Raw genomic sequence first — 27,446 nt, 5'->3', positions numbered from 1 at the left:
CTGCAGTTCTGTGAAGACTTGAAGGATGAGGTCAGAGAATGATGAGCAGTCCAGTTTAATTGGTACAGAGTTTGTGAAGTGTTATAAAATAAGTCAGAAAGGTGGGATGGAGCCAGATTGTGGAGAGCCTTAAATGCCAAGCTAAGGAGTTTTTATTTTATCCTCTTGATCAGAGGTAGCCACTAAAGATTTTTCAACAAGGAAATGGCATGTGTTAATATTACTTCAGCACTGTGAGAGAGTGGATTATAGAGAAGAGAGAATGAAGACAGTAAGAGAATATTATAATAAATCATCCAGGATAGAAGTATTGAAGGTTTTATACTTGGGTGGTGGTAGTGGGGTCAAGAGAAACTTATGGTTACAAGAGATATTGTAGAGGGGCACCTAGATAGCACAGTAGTGTTGGGAGGTCCCAAGTTCAAATTTGACCCAGATACTTCTTAGCTGTGTGACCCTGGGCAAGTCACTTAACTCTAACTGCCTAATCCTTACTGCTCTTGTACTTTAGAATCAATTCTAAGACTGAAGGTAAAAGTTTAAAAAAGAGAGGGAGAGATTGTAGAGGTAGAAAGGAAAGGATTAGAAACTGATTAGATGTGCTAAGATGTCAAGGATGACTAAGAAATTAGTGGTGCCTTTAACTGAAGTAGGGAAGTTTGGAGGTGGTACAGGTGTGTTGGGGTGAAGATGAGTTCAGTTTCAATTATGCTGAATTTGAGGTGTAGTCAGGATATCAGGGTGGTGTCCAGCAGGCAATTAGAAATACAGCTTTGGATACAAGGGCTGGATAAATCCAGCTGGAACTAGATAAGTAGATCTGGGAGTCATCAGCATAAAAAGTAATCACTAATGCCACAGAGTCAAGCTAAAGAGAACTTCAAAGGCAAGACAGTCCAACTCTCATTTTTCAGATGAGGAAACAGACCCACCCAGGGAGGTTATGTAATTTAGTCTTTTTAGACCTCCATACTCAGGGGAAAGGAGGGAAGACTGACTGAAAGTGTTTAGACCAATATGGAAAGCAGAAAATCACAAAAGCCAAATGAGGAGGGATTATCCAGAAGGGAGGAGTTGCTTGGTCCAAAAAGGTCAAGAAGCCAAGAATGAGAAAACATTAGCATATTTGTCAATTAAAATACCACTTTGGCCTTGGAGAAAGCCGTTTCAGTTGGTTGATAAAGACAAGCCAACTTCCTGGCTGTTCCTCAAACAAGACAATCCATCACCCAGATATGGGCATTTTCTCTGATTGTTCCCCATGCCTGGGACACTCTTCCTCCTATCTCCATCTCTAGCTTTTCTGGCTTCCTTCAAATTCTGGCTAAAATCCCATCTCCTACAGGTTAATTCTTTTTAATGATTATCTCCTACTTATCCTGTATAGAGCTTTTGTTCATAATTGTTTGCATGTATGTTGTCTTTCCCATCAGATTATGAGCTCCTCCAAGATAGGGCCTTTTTTGTTTGTTTTTCTTTGTATCCCCAGAGCTTAGCTTAGTGCCTGACACTTAAATATTTATTGATTGAGTGAGATGAGATGGTGAAGAAATAAAAATGAACTCCTTTCTCTAGAAGTCTGCCAATAAACAGGAAGAGAAAGATAAATTGATAGTTTGAAGCTGTGGCAAGGTAAAGACTTTTTTTTTTTATTCTTAAGCATGTTTGCAGGCACCAGGAAAGAGGCTAGTAGAGAGGGAAAGATTGAGCAAGGTCCCAAAGAAGATGGAATGGGACCAAGGGCACAAATGTAGAGGTTAGCTTTGACAAGGAGAAAAGCTACCTCATCCTCTGAGCCATGAGGGAAAGGCAGAGAAAAGTTGAGGGAGTTCCAAGAGATGGCAGCAGTCCTTTCCATAAAGTAGGAGATAAGGTTATTTGCTGGGCAAGGTTGGAGATTTGAGACGAAAGGAGAGTTTGAAAGGGTTTATAGGATCAAGTGATCCTCTTTGGGAAATGTGAAAAGAAGTTGATGGAAGAAGAATAAAAGGACCTCTGTCAAGCTATAACCAAGGATGTCGAGAGTCATACTCTCAGGCAACCTCCAGTTTACTCTAAGCCATTTAGTATGACCACCCCTATGACCTCCTCAGCTACCAGGCTACCACCCTCCCTCAGAGTCCTGTCACCTTGGCACCACCTTGGCTCACCTTCCCCTAGGAGCATAAGTCTTGTAGTGGATGACCTTGGTATCTTCAATGTCTGACCCAGACCTAATTGCTCCATGGCACCTGCTTCAGCCACCTTTATGGCCATTAGAATGAATTATTCTCATCCCCCCAATTCCATCTTCATATGCTTGGGGTGGGCACCTCCCTAACTCATTGATGAATCTGAAGCCTCCCCTCAACCTGGTTTAGTCTACCTGCAGAAACAGTCTTACCATCTGCATTCCACCCTGAGGCTATCACCAATTGTCTTGATTTGCCACCAGACGTTATTGAGTCTGGAAGAGAGAATGAGGCCGAGAATTTTATATAACTCTGCCTCCTTTAAATCCAACTCATGCATGAGTCAAGATATCATCTTCATGGTGTCATTTGTCCCCTGGGACAAACAACCAGTCCTTGGAAGATGAACCACCTCTTCTACCAGATCCAGCATTGGAGATGAAGAATTGTTCTTGGAACCCATACTATGCCATTCACTAGAAGTGACTGTGAAATTTCTCCCACTCATAGAAAAGCTTAGAATGATGTCCCAGGGTTATTCCCTTCACGGGGGCTTGGGTCCCAAGGTCTGTTCCTCAATTCTATACACCCTCATTCCCATAGTTTTCAACAATGAGGACCCAGTAAGGGTTAACTCCCATAAATAGATCTACGTGTTTTCTTTCTGAAGTGCTCAAAAACATTGAAAAGGGGGTAGAATAGCCAGGCCTACCAAAAGATTTAAAGCTGGATAGACTATAGACTTACAGATGAGACCCATAGGGAGTTAAATGGTTTACCCAAGATCGCACAGTAAAGGAATGCATAGGAGAGGAAGACTAGTAAGTAGAAGGGTTGAGATTTAGACTAGGTCTTCTAATTCTTTAGCCAATGTTCTTTCTACTACATTTCATTGATAGAGAGAATTACTTGGGGATAGAAATTACCAAAAGAGGACAGCAAAAGATCAAGGTGAGAAGGGCTTCAAGTTTAGAGCCTTATACAAAATAAGGTCAGAAAAATTTGTTGAATGAATGAATCACTTTTTAGAACTAATCCTGTCCCCATTCTAAGTATAATCCTAAACTCAATCTCAAAACTAAAATAGCTAGGAATGTCTCTAACTCAGGCTCTAACCTTGACCCAAATTCTAATCCTAACAAAAACCCAAACCTTAAACCTTACCTGAACCTAACAAATGTAGCATTGACCTCAATGCTGGCAGTGACTTGCTTATTTTTGTTTGTTTGTTTTTTCAACTCTTACTTTCTGTCTTGGTAACTACTCTAAGACAGAAGAGCAAAGCTAGGCAAATGGGGCTAAGTGACTTGCCCAAAACACGGCTAGAAAGTATCTGAAGACATACTTGAACCCAGGTCTTCCCAACTCCAGACCTGGCATCTATCCACTGTGCCACCTCACTGCCTCTCTTTCACCTTAATTCTAAACAAAATTCCAACCAGAATTTCATCTTTCATGTCAGCCTGTAGAAAGGCAATATGGTATTCTGGAAAGAATCCTAAAATTTCAAGTCATAAAGGATATGGATTCAAATCCCCAACCTGGCACTTACTAGCTAGCTGTGTGACCATAGACAAGGCACATCATCATTCTAAGCCTTGGTATCCTCATCTGTAACATATGGGTGCCTATGTGTAGAAGCAGCATAGGATATTGGGAAGAAGACTACCTTGAGATCAGAAAGCCCTGACTCTGACACATCCTACTAGTTGAGTAACCTTGGGTAAGTCACTTCATCTCTCAATGCTCCAGGCAACTCTCTAACACCATTAATTATAAATAAATTGGTGATATCCGGAGATCTCCAGAGGAGTTTCCCAGAACAATGAAGTCATCAATCTATGGGCCTCATAAGAGTTGTAAAGATTAAGATAGAAAGTACTTTGCAAGCCATAAAGCCAATTAAATGTCAACTATTGTTATCCCAAACTAAATTCTGTCCCCATCATCACTCAAATGATTCTCTCACTGGTGCCATTTAGGAACTATTTGGCCAAAGTACTCATAGCTGAAGACTCCAGGGAGATCAAGGAATCATCAGGTCACAGCATCTCTGAATCAAAAGGGGCCAAAAAAAAAAGTCTAGTCTAACAGGTACTTGAGCAGGCATTCTCTCCCCTAACAAGTGGTCATCGGCTTCTACAGGGAGATCTCTAGTGATGCGGAGTCTAGCAATACCTCAGGAGATAGACCATTCCAACTTTTGGACAACCATTGATTATAAAGTTCTTTTCCACTTAGGTACAAAGCCAGAGAACACAGAAAAGAGCCCAGCATGGACTTCCCCTTATCCTGTCTTGGGGAGTTCTTTCTGGCAATAGCAGGGGATTTCCGGCCTGTGCTGCCCTTCCCCTTATCATTGCTATGGTCTTTTCTGGGCCACCACGGGAACTTCCCAGGGTCAGAGTCCCAGTGCATGAGGAAATCTCCAACAGTGACAGTCACTTGGGAATCTATTACCCCGCCTGTTACTGAGGATAAAAGGCAGACAGCTAGACTGGCAGTGGGCATTCGGTCTCCATTGCAGGGGAGGGCTCTACTTTACTTCTGCTTCCCAACTCAGTTTGGTTATTGAGTCTTAGGTTTTAGAACAGAAAAGAGTCTTCTCATGTTACAGTGGAAGATTGGAGAGTGAAAGTAGGGGCTCAGGAGCCAGGACACCTGAGTTCCTTGACCAGATCTCTGTTCTTGGTGTGATTATTTGCTGCTATCAACAAAAGAGGTAAGGATGAAAGTCTGGAGGGGTTATTGGAAGGATGGACACTACCTTGAAAGGGTAAAAGGAGTCACAAGATTAATGTTGTTAAGGGGAGGGATGACAATTAGAGCTCTCCTATGTTCTGATCCATGGAGAATGAGAGGATCCTATTCCCAGTTCCGACTCCCTAAGTAGATATCTTTCCTTCACCACGAAGGAAATTAGCTGAAATCTTTGGATTGTACCCTACTACTCTGATAATCAAAGGAATTGGCCCTCAAGTATCTGGGAGGTGCTGGTGTGTGATGATATTCCCAAATCACAGAAACACCCCCCCAACCACTAACCCGTCTTTCCAGTTGTACAAACCAGGGCTGAGACCTTGGATTCCCCAGGTAAGTGATAACGCCATCCCTGCTGAGGCCACAAAGGAGGAAACTATGTTCTGGTCTAATTGTACCTGACACATTTTACTCAAAAGCACAAGAGGTCTAGCAATGATAGGACGTCCCCTAGTTCTAGACCTCTGTTTAGTCTCCTTTGGCAAATGGGAAAAGTTATCCTTGGTCTTTATTGTCCAAACCTGGAGAAGGAAGAGGTTGTATCCATGAGGAACTTTTAAATCATTTGAGGAGATGGAACTCTTCTAGGAACAGAAAGAGAAGGGAGCAGACAACAGATTCTAGGACTAACCCCACCAAAATTGTTTATCCAAGTGGAAGGGATTGAGAGGAGAAGGAGAGAGATTCACATAGGGTTCCCAAATAAGTATAAAAAACCAATGCTTCTTTATCCTGATCCCACCCTGTTCAGGAAGGACTGCTGCCAGGAGAGGAGAGATGGGACTTTCCCAATGTCTTCAACAGGTCTATGAACTGTGCCTGCCAGAGCAGGGCATGACTGAATAGGATGGAAGAAACAGAAAGGAAAAGATAGGAAGAAGTGGAAAAATGGAGGTCCTCCATAAGGTGTGGCCAGGCCCTACCAGGTCTCCCCTGGAGGCTAGTGACAAAAGACAGCTTGATGGGAGGACAGGAACTTAATTCTATACTAGGAAGAAAGGGAGGTGGCATATATAAGCCCCTACCCATACACCTTGCTTTGTCTAACCTATTCTACCCACCTCAGGTTCCCTAACTTCAGGAGTTTCCATTTAGGATTTCTATATCCTAATTCCATGTCATCCATAACCAGAAGAGGTAGGAAGGACCTGGGGAGAGAAAGCCCATACCAAGGCTTTGGAGTCCCAATCTGGAGAGGACAGAATCCTTAATCACTTCATTCCACCTCCTCCTCCTCCTCTCTCCTGGCAAGAGTAAAATCTCTCTACCTCCCTATTACCCAAATCCTCTAACCAGGTTCAGCATACTATTCCTGGACTTAATCTTTAATTTGCTTGAATCTTGCAGCTTCTTCTCTGGAAAGGCCCTTTGGCTTGGGCTCCAAAATGTTGCTCTGGGGATGCCTTTTCGTCATGCTGAATGTCCTGTTATGGCCTGAAATTAGGGCAGGTGTGTTCAGGGAGACTCTCATGGTCTGCCTAGAGGGCTAGGGTTGGGGGATCTAGCAGCTATCTCCCTTTGGTTCTAGAGGAGAGTAAGTCCCCAAAAGATGGCGATTTGGGGCTGACATCAGGAAGATAAGACAGAGTATGGGGTCCCTGGGAGCTAGCATGTTTGGGAAAAGAGGTAAGGGATCTAGAAAGAAGGAGAGAAGGAAGTGGGGATGAAATGGAGAGATTGTGATAAAGTAGAGAGATCTAGGCTTTGCCACTGATTTACCATGTGACCTTGGGAAAGTCACTTTTCTTCCCTGGCCCTCAGTGTTCTCATCTGAAAAAAATATCCTAAATCTATGTCCTCTTTATCTCCTCCATAAAGGAGTGGGAGTGAATGATCCCCAAGGCATCTTCCAGCTCCAATAGTCTATACCTCTGTGACTGGAAGCCTAGATCCTGACATAGTAAGAATATGTCCCAATTCTCTAAATGCAAAATTCATCCAAGCCCAGTAGAATGAGGTAAGGAGAGGAGGGGAGAATTTTGAGGAAGCAAGCCAGCCTCTGAGCCACCAACTTCCTCTCCCTCTACAGCATCCCTGCCCTTGCATATGGACTCGGTTATCCAGATCCTAGCACGGATAGAGCAAGAAGCACCAGTTCTCCATCATGCAGCCCCTGGTCTACTTTTGATGTCTGAGAGTCCCATCGATTCCTTCCAACATCTCCTCCTTTCAAGGGCCCCATCTCCAGCAGAGCTCAAGCTTGACCCTCTAAGTCCAGAGCTTCGAGCATTAGCCACCAGCTTAGCCCGGCACCGAGTGGACTCTGGACAAGAGTATGGGGTAGTATTAGCACCTGATGGCTCCACAGTGGCTGTGGAGCCCCTTCTGGCAGGGCTTGAGGTTGGGCTCCGTGGTCGGAGGGCTATGGCCATTCCCCTGGAGTTTAGAGCTTCCAATTCCTCTTCTGAAGTCAGAGATACTCACAAGGAAGCAGGATTTACTTTGCTCCCTCAAGCCAGCACAACCTCCCAAGAATTTGGAAACATGTCCCTGAACCCCACTATCCTCCCAACTGTCCATGCTAACTCTCCAACCAGTGTGGATAATCTCTTGGCTGTCACTTTGACCAGAGCATTGGGTGTAGCCTTCCTCCCAGGACCTGGAAACCATACTCCCACAGGCCTCGGCCCTGATGGTTGTTGGGACCAACTCTCAGCCCCAAAGACCTTCTCCCTGTTGGGCACTGAGGCTTCCTCTGCCCTCACTGTATCCTACCTCAATGGGGCACTGGATGGGGCCCTGCTAGGAGACTACCTGAGCAGAAGCTCCAAGCCCCACCCACCACTCACCCACCTACTGACCCAGTACTACGGAGCAGGAGTGGGTGGGAATCCCCAATTTCGGAGTAACTTCCGCAGAGACAATGCTGCTAACCTGACTTCACAGGAGTCCCTAGCCCAGCAGGTATGGGGCTCTTTGCTCCTGCTCCAGGAGTTAGAGCCCTCTAATCCCCAGATGGCTAATCTACTCCAAACCCAGCTGGCTGAAGTTGCTGCCCATGCTGCCAAGGAGTTCACTGAGGCCTTCCTAGGTGAGATGGAATCTCTTTTGACACCAGGAATGAATGCTAAGCAATCACAAAGGGCCTTTAGGGTAAGAGATAACCCAGCTGTTAGACTCAACCACTTCCTGCCTGAGAGGTGAGGGATGACAAGGAAGAAGGAAATAACCAAGTCCAGTGACCAAGGTATATTCTGGGAGCTATCCTAGATAGAATGGGTTTACAATAAGGTCAGACCTGGAATTAGCCCTATTTTCAGATGTGGAAGACCTAGCCTAGATATTCTGAGAAAGGCAAGAGAACACTTGGTCATTGGATCTTTCTAGCCTAAATTCTAAAGTGCCTCTGGCTCTATCATTCTATGATCTGCTCGATATGAGCTGGATTTAGAGTCAGAGGGCCTAGGCCAGGGGTCGGCTCTCGAGCCATATCTGGCTCTTTTGAGGGCCAGATATGGCTCTTTCCGCAGGAGCCATAAAGTCCATTTTTTTTTTCAGGCGCTGTTACAGGATCCGCACTGTGAGCACTGTACGGCTCTCATGAAATTACATTTTAAAAAATGTGGTGTTTATGGCCTAACAGCCAAAAAGGTTGCCGACCCCTGGCCTAGGCTGAAGTCTTTTCTCCAAGTCACTTAAACTCTTCAGGGCCCAAGTTTACTTATCTGTAAAAATAGACCAGAAGACTCCTAAGGTCCCTTCCTGCTAAAATCTATGATCTTGTTTCTTAAAGTTCCCTTTGGTTCATGCATACTATGTTGTAAAGTCCCTTTTGACACTGACATATGTATTCTGAACTCATCGTCTACTCTGATGTTCCAGATCAATTCTAGAAGACCTGAGCTAGGGACTAGACTGGAAAGTCAGGGCCAGAACCAAATACAAACAGGAAAGGAGGCAAAAATTCTTCTCTGGAGCCATCCAAGTGAGAACAAACAGTCTGGGTCAGGACCAGAGAAGCCTTTGGGCAGAGAAGCAGGGGCTGGACCAAAGTGAGAGGCAACAACCACAATGTCCTAAATTCTGTGCTTTCTGAACAGACCTGCCCTGGAAATGAGTGACCCATCCATCCAGGCCTTAACAGGGCTAGGCTACCAGGGGATCCTGGCTCTACTGGGCTACTAGTCTCAGATGCCTTTGCCCCAACACCTCTCTCTAACTCTGATGCAGGAGATCAAGTTGGGACAAGAGGGGGCTCTGCCAGGCCTGGATGTAATGTGTGGGTGATTTCCTACAAGGAATTACTATTATGTTTTGGGACACTTGTTATAGGAGAGACAGTACCCCCTCCCCCATCCTTTTCCATTAGAAACACACTGACAGAGGCTTAGTGGATAGAGAGCCAGGCCTGGAAAGAAAAGGGGTTGGGTTCAAATCTTGAGTCAGATACTTCCTAGCTTTGTGACCTTGAGCAAGTCACTTATCCACAATTGTCTACCCTTACCATTCTTCTGCCTTGGAGCCAATGTGCAGTATTGATTCTAAGACAGAAGGTAAAGATTTTTGTAAAACAAGAACCAAAAAACCCTTACCTTCCAGCCTGGAATCAATACTGTGTATTGGTTCCAAGACAGAAAATTAGAAAGGGCTAGCCCAGTGGTTCCCAAACTTTTTTGGCCTACCGCCCCCTTTCCAGAAAAAAATATTACTTATCCCCCTGGAAATTAATTATTTTTTAAAATTTTAATAGCAATTAATAGGAAAGATAAATTCACCTGTGGCCATCACCGCACCCCACCCCAATCACTGCAGCACCCACCAGGGGGCGGTAGCACCCACTTTGGGAATCACTGGGCTAGGCAATGGAGATTAAGTGGCTTGCCCAGGGTCACACCACTAGGAAGTGTCTGAGGTCAGATTTGAACCCAGGACCTCCCCTATCCAGGTCTGACACTCTATCCAATGTCACCTAGCTGCTCCAAAGGTAAGGAGAGGAAGGAAGGAAGGAAGGAAGGAAGGAAGGAAGGAAGGAAGGAAGGGAGGAAGGAAGGAAGGGAGGAAGGGAGGAAAGAAGGAACATACTAACCTCAGCATCTCATCTGTTACCCAGAATGCCCAGCCATCTTGCCTCGATGCCGCTGGGGAGCAGCTCCTTACCGAGGGAGCCCCACCATGCTGAATCTACCTTTGGGGTTCCTCTATGTGCACCATACCTATGAGCCCCACCAACCCTGTACCAGCTTCTCCCAGTGTGTTGCTAACATGAAAAGCATGCAACGCTTCCATCAGGACACCAATGGCTGGGATGACATCGGCTATAGGTAAAGAATGGGCGAATAAAAGGGAGGGAGGACAGAAGGGATGGAGGCTACAGATGAGGCTGTGCAAATTAATGTTGGGCTACATTAAGGCTATTGTCCAGATGAGCAAGATGATAAACCCACCGCATTTATTAACTAATAAGCATTTAAAGGCTTAGTATGTGCCAGGCAAAAGACTAGGTGGTAGGATAGAAAAACTAAAACAAAAGGATCTTTGTCCTCAAGGAGTTTACATTCTGTTAGGGAAAAGACACACACATATGTGTGTATACACATTTGCATGTATATATATATATACATATACATATATATATATGGGAGAAGGAAATAGCAAAGATACCACTCTGGTATCTTTGCCAAGAAAACTCCCAATGAGGTCTAGAAGTCAGATCTGACTGAAATAGATTAACGACAACGTATATCTAGATACATGCAAAATAAATAAACATCATTGAGGGGGAGGCTGCATGTGGGAAGATCAAGGAAAGGTGTCATGTAGGAGATGGCACATGAGATAACCTTTGCAGGAAATCAGCAATTCTATGACACAGAGAGATAGAGGTGAGGAGATAGTACATGGAAGGAGGAACACAGAGAAAGGATGGATTGTGGTATCTGAAGAACAGCTAAAGGCAGGTTCACCAGCATCTGTCCTAGGAGCCATAATTTAAGAAAGATGGAGGCAGCAGAATCTTGTAATGGAATCAGAGGACCTGTGTCCCAATTCTAATTCACCCATTCCTAACGATGTGGCATTGGGCAAGTCTCCTGATCTCTCTGACTCATTTTACAGATGAGGAGATTGCTTTAGAATGGTGACCTTCTAGGTCTCTTCCAGTTCCAAATCCTATGACCCTACAACAAGGAAGGCAAACAGAATAAGAAGGGGAGTTGAAAACACATCATAAGAGCATGCAAGGGATGGTTAGAAGAAAAGAGTTATGGAGTATGTGTTCCTTGTATTCAAGGAGCCCAAGCTGTCAAAGGGAGGAAAGGGGCAATCTTGTTCTGTGTGGCTTAAAGAGAGTAAATGGGGGAGGAGGGTAATTAAAGGGAGGCATATTTGGGGTCAGAATGAGCCCCAAGTCTTTATCTCCTGCCCATCACTGAAGTGTTCCAAGGGAGGCTAGATCACTCCTGGTCAAGGAGGTTAGAGAAGGGATGCCTGCCTGTTCAGGTATGTTCAGATGCCCTCTGAGTCTCCTCCCAGGTCTGGGAACGTGGGAGTGGGTGGGGAAGCATCTGAACGGATGAAGCGCGGGGGCGGGGGAGGGGTACCAGGCGCAGGCGGTGTCCGGTGCCCGCCCTCACCCTCCCGCCCCTGCGCCCCGACAGCTTCGTGGTGGGTACAGATGGCTACGTGTACGAGGGCCGGGGCTGGCACTGGGTGGGGGCTCACACCCTCGGCCATAACTCCCTGGGCTTCGGCGTCTCCTTCATCGGCAACTACACGGCCACGCTACCCACGGCCTACGCCTTGAGAATTGTGCGCGACACCCTCCCACGCTGCGGCATGCGGGCGGGCTACTTGCGGCCAGACTACAAGATGCACGGCCATCGGCAGTTAGTCCACACCGACTGCCCGGGTGACGCCCTCTACCGACACATCAGTACATGGCCGCACTTCAGGGTGAGCGTCCCGCGGTCCTAGACCCGCCCCTTCTCCTGACCCGCCCCGTCTGATTCCAGGCCCCGCCCCTTAACGCCCTCTGACTCCGCCCCCAAACTCAAGTCTGACTTTGCCCCATCTCTATATCTGTCTTTTCCTCTAGTCCCAGCTCCACCCTCAGCCCTAATTCCCCGTCCTGCTCTGACTCCGCCCCCAGCTTGATCTCTTGCCTTAAGCTTACTCCCGCCTCCCGTCCAGACGGTTTCTTCTATCAGTCCGTGCCCTATTGTTGCCTCAGCCTCAGAATCAGCCTCAGCTTCGTTCTCTGCACCCTAATCTTAGCCCCATTCGGGTTCTAAACCAACTCTCTCTCCCCCGACCTCCTGCCCCATTCTTCCTCCTCTCTATCTCCGGCGGAAGTCACAGGTTCAACCCTTGTCAGGGTGTGAGATAATGTAGATTTTATCTCCTACCCACACCCACCCAGCGCCCCTCAACAGTCCCCAGAGTCCTGGGACCCTCCCTAAGTGTTGTCTGTTATTTCTAGGAAGTGAAGAAGAAACTTTAAAGAAGAAGTACCCATCTGCTCCCTCCAACCCACCAACAGAGACTGCAAAGAGGGAAATTGCGTGCATAAGTGTGCGGGCGCAGTATGCTCTAGAACACTAGCTTGGGAATCAAAGCTTGAATTCTATTTCCAGCTTTACCACGAATTCTCCGTTGTGATCTTGAATGAGTCATTTCCTTTCCTCCGGGGTCTCAGCTTCCTGATATGTCAAATGAGAGTGAAGATGGGAACTATACCAGTTATACCAGGTGATTTCTCTGGGTCCTTCAAAACTCAGGACATTCTATGTTCAATATTCTTAGGTCCCTTCTAGGTCAAATATGCTGTATTTTATGATCCCTCCCAGCTCTGTCTGTGTTCTTAGGTCCCTCCAAGAAGTGACATCCTGATATTATTTCGGATCACAGATATTTAAATATATGTACTTATACTTAAGAAGGTACTTAAGCGTATGAGTGTATTTCCTAGGGAGTAGATTGAGGACATATTGGGACATCAATCAATCAATAAACATTTATTAAGTGCCTCCTATATGCCTCTGCTTTAAATGCTGGGGCTACAAATGCAAAAAAAGTACAATCCCTTCCCTCAAGGAGTTTACAAAAATTTAATAGGCAAATAGAGCACACAAAAAGAAGCTGAAAAGGTGGAATTGGGACATAGTAGAAATCTGACTGAGGAAATTATCCCAAGCAGGAGAATGTTTGGGGAAATATCAGAGAAGTCCCAAAGTAGTGCAGCTAGGTGAGAAATGAAGTGTTCCGAGGTGACCTCCCTCCTTGAGGTTTGGGGTTGCATGGTTCCACTCTGCAATCAGAAGCCAGAATGGTGATAAGGCAGGGTAATAAAGTTGATGAGGTCTTGAAGAATAATGAGATTATCCCAATTATGAGCTTCCTGGACCATAGTAGAAAAGTCAGAAGTATCCCAGAATAGTGCAACCAGGTGAGAAATAGAGAACGCATATAACACTAGAGATTTATATCTACATTTTCCAGGGCATTTCACATATATGATTTCATTTGAGTTATTTACAACCTTATGAGAGGAGTTGTTATTGTTCAGTCATTTTTAGTCATGTCTGATTCTTGGTGATCCCATTTGGGGTTTCCTTGGCACAGATACCGTGTAGTTTGCCATTTTCTTCTTCAGATCATTTAAGAGATGAGGAATTAAGAAAAACAGGGTTAAGTGATTAGCCCAGGGTCACGCAGCTAATGAATGTTTAAGACCAGATTTAACTCAGAGAGATGAGTCTTCCTGACTCCACACTTGGCACTAAACTATCCATGAGATAGTTACTACAGGTTTTAGTCTCATTTTATGTAAAAGAAAATTGAAGTCCAGAGTGATTGTGGCTAGTGTCATAGGTGAAATTTGGATTCAAGTCTTCCTAAACTCAATTCAGAAAACTATCTACTATACCACAAATCCCTGCCAAGACAAGACTCAAGTACCATGACTGCCACACACTCCTATATAGTCAATTCTAAGGACTGGATGAGCAGCAAGGATTGTTCTCCTTGATTGACAAACCAATTTCTACTCTCCAATGTGACAAGATGACCCTAGTGAGTTGTGCTGTGTCCATGAAGTTGGCCTAAATGGTCATCTTGAGGTGATAACTTCCTTCTTTCTCTCTTCCCTCACCTCACCTTTATGTAATAGGAGTCTGGTGCATGTATAGACCCCATAGCCTGCCAAGATGGCCTCTTCACCTGGAAGACACTAGGATGCTTCTGGTTGAATCATGATGGTGTGTGAGGGAAGTACATACATGGATGGACATTTGGTAACTGGTTCCAGTTTCCACCATGTGGTGGGGAGAAATTTTTTTCCATTGGCCATGAACCTCTCTGTAGTCTGATATTGTGAGGTGACTCACTCACAATATCTAGTGAAGCCATACAATAAGGAACTGTTAGGACTGTACCCACCCCCAGGCCACACTGCCCTGAGAAATGGTGCCTTGGGTCCTTGGCCAACTAAGAAGGCATCATATTCACAGGGTGGGATCAGGTGTCTGCCTTCAAGGCAAGGACCTAAGGCTCTCCCCTTACAGCCTTGAATCTCAGGGTTGTAGGCAAGGTAGTGAAACTCAGAGCAAAGGTCCAGCCAAGAAAGAAGAGTAGAAACCATCTAGTGTACTTTTGAATACCACCACAGCCAAAGACCATCTTATTCAGCACATGGTTGGGCAACGAGAACCAGGTACAGAAAGTCTACACATACTCCCAACTCTCTTCAAGGCCATTACACATTCTTTACAAAACCATTACACACATCCATTACTTGTCACTACAACTCTCCTAGAAGGACACTCCCTAGATTCTCTATGTAGAGAAGACACTCAGCAAGCTGATGGTGTTTACATATGTCACGTCTCCATTAGATTTGAAACACTAATTTGTGATTTATCCATCAATAAAAGAAAAACTTGATTTAGACTTTGAGGTTAGCAAAGCACTTGTTTACATCATCTCCACTGTTCCTTACAACAACCCTACAATGTCAATACTTCCCACTTCAGAAATTAGGAAGTTAAGTCTTGGAATAATAAAGTTACTTGACCATAATCAGAAAATCATTAAATTCTGCAGGCGAGATTTTAATGTAGGTCTCTCTTGGCTCAAAGATCAGCATTCTTTCTACTTTTTTATGAGATAAGATTATACCCAACCCGGTGTCCTTCAACCCAGCACCTCCTAGAGCCAACTGGGATTGCAACTCTATTCAGCACCCCTTGTCAACTAACAGAACCTCTGGGATCCATAAGTGTTACCAGCCTAGCCTCTATGGCATAGTTGGTAGCCCTTAGGGAAGGGAGAGAGGAAGTGCCAGAGATGGGGCCCAAATGGCCTCAATATCTCTGCCCATCATTGCCAAGCTCTTTGCTAGTTTACTCCAGTCCCTATGTACTACTATCCCCTTCTCTCTCTCTCTCTCTCTCTCTCTCTCTCTCTCTCTCTCTCTCTCTCTCTCTCTCTCTCTCTCTCACACACACACACACACACACACACACACACACACACATTTCTGGCTCCTGTCACCCATTCCTGTAATCCACTATGACTCTCAGTTTCTCTGCCCCTAGGGGTCATAAAGGGAATGGGAAACAGGAAACAGTTGTAGAGACAAATAACTATTTTTGATGACCAGGACAACCTCCAGGATGGAAGACATTACAATGGGAAGACCTAGATCACCACTACCTATGAAAAAGCTCCATTAGAAATAGCCCTACCCCATGTATAGCAACTGTCTCAGCTTCTGCCTCTACCTCTGCCTCCCAGAATACTTACTGGGAGAATATTATTCAATGGTCAAGTGGACACACTATTGGAGGAACAGAATCATACTGAAATTCTCACTATAAGTGAAATCAAAAGGGATAAGGAAGTTGTAGTTAAATGAAATCATGGCTCAGGTTCTCTTTGGAAAAGCAAGTAAACGAGATAGTTTTATCATGTGTCCAAAGGAGGCAAGAAAAATTGTCTCATGAGTCCCTTGCTTCTCTCAGATTGCAGGGCTCATGGTAAACATAAGCAAAAAGACCATCATCAAAGATAATCATCTTGTATTTGCCAAAATAAATTGCAGAGGATGAGTAAGCAGATAAATTATATAAAGAATTGAATGAGGTGCTCCAAATTAGGTCAATAGACCCAGTGTCTTCGATACAAAGATGTACATCAGGGAGGATGGTGAAAAGCATATTGGGAAACCTAACGAGTAAAAAATGAGAAATGCTGAGGCTTATAGATTAAACAGAAGCCTCATAGATATCAAGCAGGAATACTTTCAAGAAATGAATTAGAAGACCTTGGACATAAAGGGCACCAAATAACATCACAAAAAATGAAACTGATTACATCTTAACAGACAGGAAATGACTAGTTACTAATTTCAGTGCATAGTCATTTCCAAATTGTCTGTGTACAGTCAAAGCATTTACATGATAGACTGATGATTAAAATCAACAGTAAAATGGAGTAAATGTTGAAAGTGAGAAAAATATATAGCAAATAAAACAGTTCTAAACTGGCCTTATTAAACAAGTAGTTGATTTTAAAAAGAGAGAAAGAAACAATGGTACATGGACAGTCATTATTTATTATGGAAACTTATATAAAGTAATCACCACAACAAGAAGGTGCACAAAGCCTAGAAACCACCTCAAATACCAAACATTTGACCTCCTTGCCAATTAGAAAGACATGGTAGTCAAGGCAACACCATTTTAGATTATTAAATCATTTGCTAAACCTTACAGAAAGGAATGGTGGAAGAGTATTAGCAATATTACCTCACAAAATAACAAAAAGCAGTCATTTGTGTTGTAGGGAGCAAGGAAACAAGTTTGCTGAAAGGTTGGTATAGGACTCATTTAAGCTTGAGCACCCCAAGAATAGTGAAAGATGAAAACAGAAGGAGGAAAACACATTTGAAATGAAAAAAAATTTTCAACTGTAGCATTGCTTTGCAGGCATAAGAATTCTCATAATTTACAGCATTTTATATTTTGGAAAGAAAATCTAGGAGACTATAAATGATTAGGATTATTTCCTAGATAGTTATGGGATGAAGGCAGAAGGGTAGAGAGAGATGAGGAGCTCCAGAGGAGCAGATGCATTCTCCATCTGGAGGGAGAAAGACTTGTAGGGCATTTCCTACTCAGCATTTGCATCCAAAAAGACTATGAGAATGAGGGATTGCAGAGGTTCTGGTTTGGGAAGCATGGCCTCCATATTGTAGACTGATTCTTGTTTGGGTGAGACAGACCCCCTAGAGATGTCCACCACCCCCCTTCCTGATGTCTCCAAGTGGAAGGAGAAGGCATGAGGAATTGTCTTCTCTTTATATCTAAGCAAGAAATCACTGAAAGTATTTCCTGCCTGAACTGATCAGTTTCCATTCCCCCCACCCCAATACTGAATTTTCTATTTGCTCTCTCCTTTCTGTTCTGATTCTCTCTCCCTGATACATAAAAATCTACAACATGCTATCCTTGGTTATGTGATTGTTTGAGGAGCACTGAGGAAGTGGGAAGATAAAGAAAGTCTAGAATAAATGTAATAACTATTCTTGGGGTCCCTTGGTAACTTACCAGCCCTGAAGGATGAGATTCAAATGCTTTTTTTACCTTTTAAAAACACCAAAAAAGAGAATTTCTATACACACTTCAGGACACAAAAAGAAGCTTTTATCTGAAACCTTGAATCTCTATTTCATACCATTTGTTTTTTAAAAGAATATAATAAAGGGGGCAGCTGGGTGGCTCAGTGGATTGAGATCCAAGCCTAGAGACAGGAGGTCCTGGATTCAAAACTGGCCTCAGACAATTCCTAGCTGTGTGACCCTGAGCAAGTCACAACTCCCATTGCCTAGCACTTACCATTCTTTTGCCTTGGAACCAAAACACAGTATTGATTCTAAGATAGAAGATAAGAGTTTAAAAAATAATAATATAATAAATTCTACACATTACTTTCAAAAAAACTCCTGCTTTTTATGCTTCTTTTCTGTTATCTTTTGTGTGTTTACAAAATGTTCGAATGGCCTTTTGGGGGGTATTTTCATTATTAACCATCCCCCTAATTCCTACCCCTCAACAAAGAAGAAAAAAACTGATAACTAGTCATCATAAATCAAGCAAAACAAATCTATACAGTGGGCCTATCTAAAATATATACATTTCTCTTACTATACTTTGTAGGCATTTCTTCTCTTTCAGGAGGTTGGCAACATAGTCCTCTGGCAATGTGGTTCATTGTTAGATTGATTGCTATTTTAAAACCTTTCAAAATTCTTTCTCTTTACAATGTTGAGAGACTTGTAAGGGCTGTTCTCCTAGATCTACTAACTTCGTCCTACAGCAATTCATATTTCCTAAGGATTTTCTGAAATGGTCTCTTTTCATCATTTCTTACTATACAATAATATTCCACTCCTCTCACATAAAGGGACAGCTAGGTGGCGCAGTGGATAAAACTCAGGGCCTAGAGTTGGGAAGATCCACCTTCCTGAGTTCAAATGTGATCTCAGACATTAGCTGTAACCCTGGGAAAGTCAGTTAACCCTATTGGTCTCAGTTTCCTCATCTGTAAAATGAGCTGGAGAAGAAATGGCAAAATTCATCAGAACCTTTGCCAGGAAAGTCCTAAATGGGGTGATAAAGAATTGGACATGACTCAAACAACTGAAGAAAATAAAATTCATACACTGAAATTCTCTCATCTGTTTTCTAGTTGTCTAGGAGGAAACAGAAGGCATGTTCTTAGATTCAAGTTTTTAACTCTTTTCTTTTTCTTTTTCTTTTCTTCTTTAGGAAGTTTGCTCTGCTTACAGCTGTTCCTTCCCCATTATTGTCTTCTCTCTTAGTCATTCTCCTCCCTATTTGCTCTTGTCCCCTGTTGTGTGTTGTGAAGACATTAGTAAGTTAAGTAGATGTCCCCTTAGATAAGGGGTAGTTGTTGGTGAATTCAAATCCTAGGAAGTTTTCTTTACTGATGTGCCTGCCCCCTACCTAAGCACTAGAGAAATAAAGGCAAGTGAGGGAGAAGCAATGTCCAGGAATTTGTCAAGATCTGTCCCTCCTGAGGCCGTAGCACAGGTTTCTAACCCAGCTGAAACTTTAAAATGTAAGATCACTATCAGCCAATATTTCATAAATTTGTCACAAATTGGCTCATCTTCATTCCCATTTTTAATCCAGATTCTTATCTCTATCCTTGCTCCAGTTAACCCCAAAAGAAAATAAACTGGCATTAGAGATAAAGGTACATTTGTTTACTGCACACAATCTAACAAAAATTATGTTTAAAAAAAATAAGCAAACAAAAAAATCTCCCCCAGAATCTGGCAACCTGCCACTTCTTGTGAGATCTAAATTCCCAACTCAGTCTTCAACTTCATTTTCGACAAGATAAAAAATGCTGCCAGAAGTTGTGAACTGGTCCAACCCTTCTGGAGGGCAATTTAGAACTATGCCCAAAGGGCTATAAAGCTCAAAATCCCTTTGATCCTGTAATACCACTACTGGGTCTATATCCCAAAGAGATCATAAAAAAGGGGAAAGGACCTACTTGTGCAAAGATATTTATAGTAGGTCTTTTTGTAGTGACACAGAACTAGAAATTAAGGGGATGTCCATCAATTGGGGAATGGCTGAACAAAATGTGGTGCACATTGGCGATGGAATACTATTGTGCTATAAGAAATGATAAGCAAGATGATTTCAGAAAAAAACTGAAAAGATCTACATGAACTGACACAAAGAGAAATAAGCAGAAAACAACATTGTACATAGTGACAGCAATGTTGTATGCTGATCAACTATGAAAACTTGGCTACTGTCAGCAATGCAATGATCTGGAACAATCCTGAAAGACTTATGATCTGGGAATGCTGTCCACCTCCAGGGAAAGAATGGTTGGAGTCAGATGGACATGGATCTTTCACATCAATATAATTATGGTTTTATTTTGGGGTTTTGGTTTTATATGAGTGTGCTCTTACAACAATAGCCAATATGGAAATGTGTTTTGCATGATTATAAAAATAGACTTAAAAAAATAAATCCTGCCAGAGGCCATGAGCAAAAGAAAGCTATTGGTCATTCTGCCCAATATTACAATATAAAAGTTGTGAATATACATGTAAGATATATGTTAGGATTGTCTAAATATATAGAGGCTGCTTATGTGTGGGATCAGTAGATATGATCTGAGGTCTTGCTCACCTTTGGAAAAATGAGGAGACTAGCAGCCTGATAGTAAGGGGAAGGATAATCAAGGTGTAAGGCATCAGATGCTGACCAATCTTTATAACAACCTGGACCAAGAAGGTCTCCAGGCTAAAATACACACACACACACACACACACACACACACACACACACACACAAATACAGACATATTAATATTACGTATAATATATGCACATATAAACTCAAATACTTTATAATCACAAATATATGTAAAATATATGATAGATAAACATGTAAATATGTGTAAAATATTTGAGCAGTAATACATATTATCTCTTAAATATTTCTGATCAAGGGCTACAAGCAGGAATGTCCTGGAGTCTACTCATTTGGGTTCTTTCTCACATCAGTTGTTCGGTTTTTAGTGTGAGCATTTTACACCTTGGAATGACCAAATGCTCTAAATCAAGGCTTGATTTATTGTTTTGTTGGTTGTCTAGACTTAAAGTGATGGAGAAAATGTTGTAACAAAGATTAAACATAAAGCAGATCATGAATACATTTTTTCCAGTTATTAAACATTTACCAGCAATGTGTTGGTTGCAGTCTAGACTCAGAAGAAAAGCCACTTTCCTGATTGCTCATAAGGAAATGAGTAGCCTTTAGCTTACACTTGCCAAATTACTCCCTCCTCACCAAATGTTAGTTACATAAAAGACCATTACAAGTAGCAAATACCAAAGAAAACCATTTATTCAAGCAAAACAGGGAAAAGAAATTGGAGAAATTCCAAAGATTAGAAGATACCAAGAAATACAGAAGAATAAATGAGTTCCTCAACTGAAACTGAGATAAGATCTTAGCTTAAATCAGGAGAGTGCAAGAACAATCTCACCTGTCCTCTTTCAGCAGTCTCTAGGATTATAAGCCTTGGAGGTCAGAAACAGGAGATGGCTCAGAGGCTATAATCTGCTATTCAGAGTCTTTCTCACGCAGAAGAAAAATATATGATTGATCACATGGTTCGACGAGTATATGATTGGGGATTTTAGCTTTAAATGATCATTCTATTGCAAATATTAATAATATGGAAATGGGTTTTGAACAATGGTCCATGTATAACCCAGTGGAACTGCTCGTCAGCTCAGGGAGGGGGGAGGGAAGAGGGAAAGGAAAGAACATGAATCATGTAACTATGGAAAAAATATTCTAAATAAATTAATTAAAAAAAAAAAGAAAAAAACAATGTCTTTCTCTCTCCAGGATCTCCCAAGAGGCCCCCTTCCTCCATGAGTCTCTCCTAAGAGTCTTTGAAATCAACTCATTTTATGTCCCTAACACAGTGTCATTCCTGGCATTTTCTCAATCACTCATGCCTCCTTCAAGGTAGGCAGCAAATAGCACAATGCAGTCATTCAAGGAACGCCCCCAGGCCCACACAAGCAAGGACAAGACTAAGCTGTGTACGATCTCACAAAGCTGGAAGTGGCATCTATCACTCAGTTCTACAGATACTAAGGACTGTAACTCCCTAGACAATCACCAGTCAACAATACTGTTTCCTGTAGTCATCAGAGGGTTTCTCTGGTGTCTCTGATATAATTCTGCTGTCTTGAGTTGTAGAATATGATGATGTCTCTGATAGATCTCTCCCTGTAAGAAGGATAAAAAGAAAACAGGCAGGCATTCCCAAATGATGTTCTATAGTATACGGACCATATCTTCATAGTCGTTGTTGTTGTTCAGTCATTTTCAGTTGTGTCTGACTCTTGGTGACCCCATTTAGGGTTTTCTTGGTAAAGATACTGGAGTATTTTGTCATTTCCTTCTCTAGTTCATTTTACAGATGAGGAAACTGTGGCAAACAGGGTTAAGTGACTTGCCCAGGGTTACATAACTGGTAAGTGTCTGTGGCAAGATTTGAACTCAGCAAGAGGAGTCTTCCTGGCTCCAGGTCTGGTGTTTTATCCATTGTACCACCTAGCTGCCCCTAATCGTACAGTTAACTTAAAAGTACACAAAATCCAACATTTTGTTATGCCCTTATTTTCTACTAGAATAAAAACTATTTGATTAAGTACAGAAAAATGCAAATTTATAAGGTTCTCCTCCAGGAAGATGTCTCTCTCCATTTCTTAAGATCACATAAAGTTCCTTGAAATTTACTATGAAAAAATTTGGCTCAACAATTCTCTGATTGTTAATATCAAAGGAGGCATATAAGACAAAGAGGTGTAAGCCAGAAATATAATGGGTTCCTCATGAGGTTGTGGCTTCCCCTTCCCTAAAGGACTTCAAGAAAAGACGGATGACCATTTACTGGGTTTGTGATAGTGGGAATTCTTTTGGGGGTGGTATAAGGTGAACGAGATGTCCAATGAGATTCCTTCTGACTCTGAAATTCTGCATGTTTCTTAAAGGTATCTGTTGCTGTCATGGCATGTGTCCCCAACAGAATACAAATAGAGGAAAGACTCCCTAAAGGGTCCTAACCTTTATTTGTCCTGGACCCCTTTAGCAACCTTGGCAACACTTATAGATTTCTTCTCAGAATGATGTCTTTAAATGCACAAAACAAAGGAAACATATTACACTGAAATAAAAAATGTAAGGATATGTTCCCATCTAAGATTTCAGATCTTCTCCCTTCCCCAAATCTATCCAAAGACTCTATGTTAAGAACTTCTTTCATAGACAGAACCAAGATAGTGGCTTGGTTAAACTCTCCCAACATTCCTCTCCAAAGAACTTTACATCAATGCCCCAAATCAAATTTTGAAACAGTTAGAGCCAACAAAAAGTTTGGGTGAAGTATTTTTCCAATCTAAGAAATTTAAGAGGTATGTAGGAAAAGTCTGTAATACTAGGGTTGAGGTCAAGAGGAGGTCTGTCCAGAGTCCACACACATGGTAACAGCAGCAACAGACAGAGCAGCAGCAACAGTTTTGGAGCATTTGGAACTCTCAGCCCAGAGATGGTGAGGAGGTCAGATAAATGACCAGAAAGAAATTACAGGGAACTCTTTGCTGGCACTGGGTACAGCTGGTGCTGAATGGCAACTCAATTGTTCATATGCAGTTCAGGGTCACAGTTCTAAGGCAGAGAGGAGCACCGATGATTAGTCAAAAGGGAGAAGAGACCTTGGTCACAGATACCAAAGCAGGTAGGGGACCAAGGGCCCATCCTGGGTAAAGGCCAGAGCAAAGACCAGGAGAACAGTCATTATACCTCTCCTAGGATCACACCACTTTGAAAGCAGCAAACACTTCCAGATCCCAGAACCAGCTCTGAAAAAAAGCAGCATAAAAAAACCTGAAGCTTGAGACAGTGCCTCCCTATCCCAAACAGAGTCCAACTTTAACATAAGGTTCAAAGTCAAGAAATAGGCTGGATAAAAGATGCACACAGGAAAAAAAAAAAAAGAATTTTGATCATAAGCAGCCACTATGTGATAGGGAAGAACAAGGCATAAACACAAAATTAGACAACAGTGTGAAAATAGAAACCAAAAAAGCCTCAATGAAAAATCCATTTGGTTGAAAGCATAATAAGAATTTTTGGAAAAGTTGAAGAAATATGAGTGGTAGAAGAAAAACTGGGAAAAGAAATGAGAATGATATGAGAAAACTATGAAAAGAGTATTACCAGCTTGGTAAAAGAGACACATGGGGGCAGCTGGGTAGCTCAGTGGATTGAGAGTCAGCCCTAGAGACAGGAGGTCCTAGGTTCAAATCTAGCCTCAGACACTTCCCAGCTGTGTGACCCTGGGCAAGTCACTTCACCCCCATTGCCCACCCTTACCACTCTTCCACCTAGAGGCCAATACACAGAAGTCAAGGGTTTAAAAACACACACACACACACACACACACACACACACACACACACACACACAAATAATAAAGAAAAAAAGAAAAAAACAATCTTAAAAAAACAGAATTGGCCTAACAATTAAAAGAAGAACAAAAAGTCACTGAAAAAAGGAACTTCTTAAAAATCAAAATAGATCAAATGGAAAAGGAAGTATAAAATCTCACTGAAGAAAATAACTTAAAAATTTGAATTCAGAAAGTAGAAGCTAATAACTCCACAAGACACCAAGAAACAGTGAAACAAAGTCAAAAGAATGGAAAAAGAAGAAAATGTGAAATATTTTATTGGAAAAAAAGTTGACCTGGAAAATAGATCAAAAGGAGATAATGTAAGAATTATTGAACTACCTAAAAGCCATATTCAAAGAAAGAGTCTAAGCACCTTACTTCAAGAAATTATCAAGGAAGACTGCACTGATATCTTAGTTCTAGAGGATAAAGCACAACTAGAAAAAATTAATTAATGATCCTCTGAAAGATCTCAAAATGAAAACTTCTGGGAATATTATAGCCAAATTCCAGAGCTTCTGGGTCAAAAAGGAAATACTTCACGCAGCCAGAAATAAACAATTAAAATATTATGAAACCACAGTCAGGATCATGCAATATTTAGTGGCTTCCATGTTAAAGGAGCATAGGGGTTGTAATATAATGTTCTGGAAAGCAAAGAAATTAGGATTATAAACAAGAATCACCTGCCCAGCAAGACTAAGTATAGTCCTTCAGGAATAAAAATAGATATTTAGTGAACCAGAAGATATTCAGAAATTCCTGACAAAAAGACCAGAGCTGAATAGATAAACATATACAAATATAAGACTCAATATAAGCATAAAAAGATAAACATGAAAGAGTAATCATAAGGAATTCAATAAAGTTAAATTTTATATTCCTATATGGGAAGATAATCAAGGAAACTATATTTTGCTAAAAGGTACCATAGACAATGAAGTAATATAAAAAATTTTATAGCAAGTTCTCTATCAAAGATTTCATTTCTCAAATATATACTGAGTACAGAACTGAGTCAAATTTGTAAAAATAAGAGCCATTCTCCAATTGATAAAAAGACAAAATACATGAACAGGCAGTTTTCAGAAGAATAAATCAAAGTTATCTATAATATGAAAAAATGCTATAAATCATGAATCACAAAAGAAATGAAAATTAAAATAATTCTGAGGCATTATCTAATACCTATCAGAAATTACAAATGCTGGAGTGGATGAAGGAAAAATAAGTACATTCATGCACTGTTGGTAGAGTTGTGAACTAGTCCAACCATTCTGGAAAACAATTTGGAACTATGCCCAGGAGGCTATAAAAATGTGTGAACCTCGCAATACCACCACTAGTCTATATCACAAAGAGATTAAAAATATCTATATGTACAAAAATATTTATGGCAGCTCTTTTTGTGGAATCAAAGAAATAGAAGTTGAGAAGATGTTCATCAATTGGGAAATGGCTGAACAAGTTGCCACATATTATTATGCTAGAATACTATTGTGCTATGAGAAATGACAAAGGGTTCGATTTCAGAAAAACATAGGGAGATCTATATGAACAAATGCAAAGTGAAGTAAGAAGAATTGGGAGATAATTAATCATACATAGTAACAGTCATGTTGAAATGTTGTGAAAGACTTTGCTACTCTAATCAATACAATGATACAAGACAATTCCAAAGAACTCAAGATAAAAAAAATGCTATCCACCTTCAGAAAGAGAACTGATGAACTCTGAATGCAAATTTAATTATATTGTTCACACTTCCTTTTTCTTGCTTTTTAAAAAAAATGGCTAACATGGAAATATGTTTTGCATGATTTCACATGTATAATTGATATCCTGTTTGTCTTCCCAGTGGATGAGAGGTGGGAAGGAGCGAAATAATTTGGAACTCAAAATTTAATGTTAAAATGAATAAATTAATAATAACAATAATAATAAAAGAACCTTCTCTATAAAAGATGAGGTCCTTCAAATGTTCCTATTTAACATTATGCTGGTTGCATCAAGTCTCAGAATCTGCAGAACCATCTAAATGAGAGTCATGACGACCACTCAGAATAGTTCTGCCTCACAACCATCTACACAGGAAAAAGCAAGTGGACAAAAAAACATCTCTTATCAAGACTTAGTAGCAGATGTGATTCCTGTCTGCTACCAGAAATAAATAACTCAATTTCTATCTACTTGCCCTTCTGGGATTCATGAGACTGCAACCAATGAGGGAGCCTTCTTCCAGTTCTGTGGAAGAAGGGAGGCCTGATATCTTACAAGAGGAGAGAAGTGGCCATCAGGAGCTCTGGAAATGCAGTGCTGACCCAAGCAGGTCATCACCTGTCCCTGCTATAGCCTCCGTGCCCAATCCATTTCAACCAGGATACCACAGCTTAATTTCCAAAACAGCTTTGACTGGAGTCTGACTAAGAGAAAAAAGAAAAGAAGAGACTAACCAAACTGGGAGTCCACCCAGCCTACCCACTGCTGTTGCCCTGAAATTGAAACACTGAGAGACCTGGTCGCCATATGCAGAAGCCACATGGAACAGATGTAGATTAGCAGTTGCTACCCTGTGGCTGATAACAAAATGGACATCATTCCTTTTTCCCTATCCTTTACATTACTCTGGCTCTCACCCTAAGCCTGTGTCTCTAGACTTTGTTTTGTTCGTTGCCGTGTATTTTTTAAAGAAATAGTTTCTCTACGATACCATTCATTAAGTGTGCCTGTGTATGGGTGGACGGATGTGTGTGAGCCTAAGAAATTAAACACAGATAAGAGGAAGGTGATGGTCTGTCAGGGACTCAAAAGGAAAGAGAGAAATAGATTCTCTTACTAATCACTGTAATCACTGGGACTACCAGCTGGGAGCTCAAGCTGAACAAAAGAGATTTTATTGATACCTATTATTATGGCTCCCCAAAAGAGAGAAAAATGCAATGAGTTTAGACATCCTGGACACAAAAGGTAAAGCCAGCAGTTTTCCGGTGGGAGGAGGTTTGGTAAGTAAGCAAGAGGTAGTCCAGTTTGAAACAGTGACCTTAGACAACTTCCCTTCCCGTAATCTCCTTCAGGAAAGATTTAAAAGAACTCTGCCCCACTCTAATCCCCCTAGATCCTCAGAGAGAATGAGGCTATTGGTTAAAGGTAAAGTCCTGCCTGTTATGGCCTGAACAGAAGAGCAGAGAAAGACTGGAACCACCAGTTCCAGGGTTAGATAGAAAAAAAAAAGCTAGTTCTCCTTGGCCAAACCCCTTCAACCCTCAACCACTGATGGATAATCCATTGAGTTGATCCATGACTATGTATATCTTACACTTATATTCTGCTGACAAACAAGTGTTCAGTTGTTTTCAGTTGTGTCCAACTCTTCCTGACCTCATTTGAGGTTTTGTTTTGGGGGGGGGGGGGTTGGCACAGAAATTGGAGTGTTTTTCTATTTCCTTCTCCAGCTCATTTTTACATATAAGGAAACTAAGGCAAATGTGT

General features: G+C 41.8%; 1 protein-coding gene across 1 annotated transcript; it reads left to right on the top strand.

Annotated features, from left to right (window-relative positions):
• Positions 1-6,316: 6,316 nt before the first annotated feature.
• Positions 6,317-12,410, top strand: PGLYRP2 (peptidoglycan recognition protein 2). Its single transcript, XM_044658552.1, has 5 exons — positions 6,317-6,369; positions 6,950-7,962; positions 9,982-10,192; positions 11,528-11,822; positions 12,349-12,410. The coding sequence occupies exons 1-5, from the start codon at positions 6,317-6,319 to the stop codon at positions 12,367-12,369; spliced, it is 1,593 nt and encodes a 530-aa protein (XP_044514487.1). The 3' UTR covers positions 12,370-12,410.
• The last annotated feature ends 15,036 nt before the right edge of the window (positions 12,411-27,446 follow it).

The sequence above is a fragment of the Gracilinanus agilis genome, chromosome 1 (assembly GCF_016433145.1).
Source record: "Gracilinanus agilis isolate LMUSP501 chromosome 1, AgileGrace, whole genome shotgun sequence".
NCBI classification, from domain to species: Eukaryota; Metazoa; Chordata; class Mammalia; order Didelphimorphia; family Didelphidae; genus Gracilinanus; species Gracilinanus agilis.
This window is presented reverse-complemented; position numbering and strand designations above follow the sequence as displayed.

Bases quoted from the DNA above. Each gene is read 5' to 3' on its own strand.
- PGLYRP2 (XM_044658552.1), top strand. From the start codon at position 6,317: ATGTTGCTCTGGGGATGCCTTTTCGTCATGCTGAATGTCCTGTTATGG. The intron at 6,370-6,949 runs AATTAGGGCAGG...ACCAACTTCCTC, and splicing joins AATGTCCTGTTATGGCCTGA to TCCCTCTACAGCATCCCTGC. The intron at 10,193-11,527 runs GTAAAGAATGGG...GCGCCCCGACAG, and splicing joins TGGGATGACATCGGCTATAG to CTTCGTGGTGGGTACAGATG.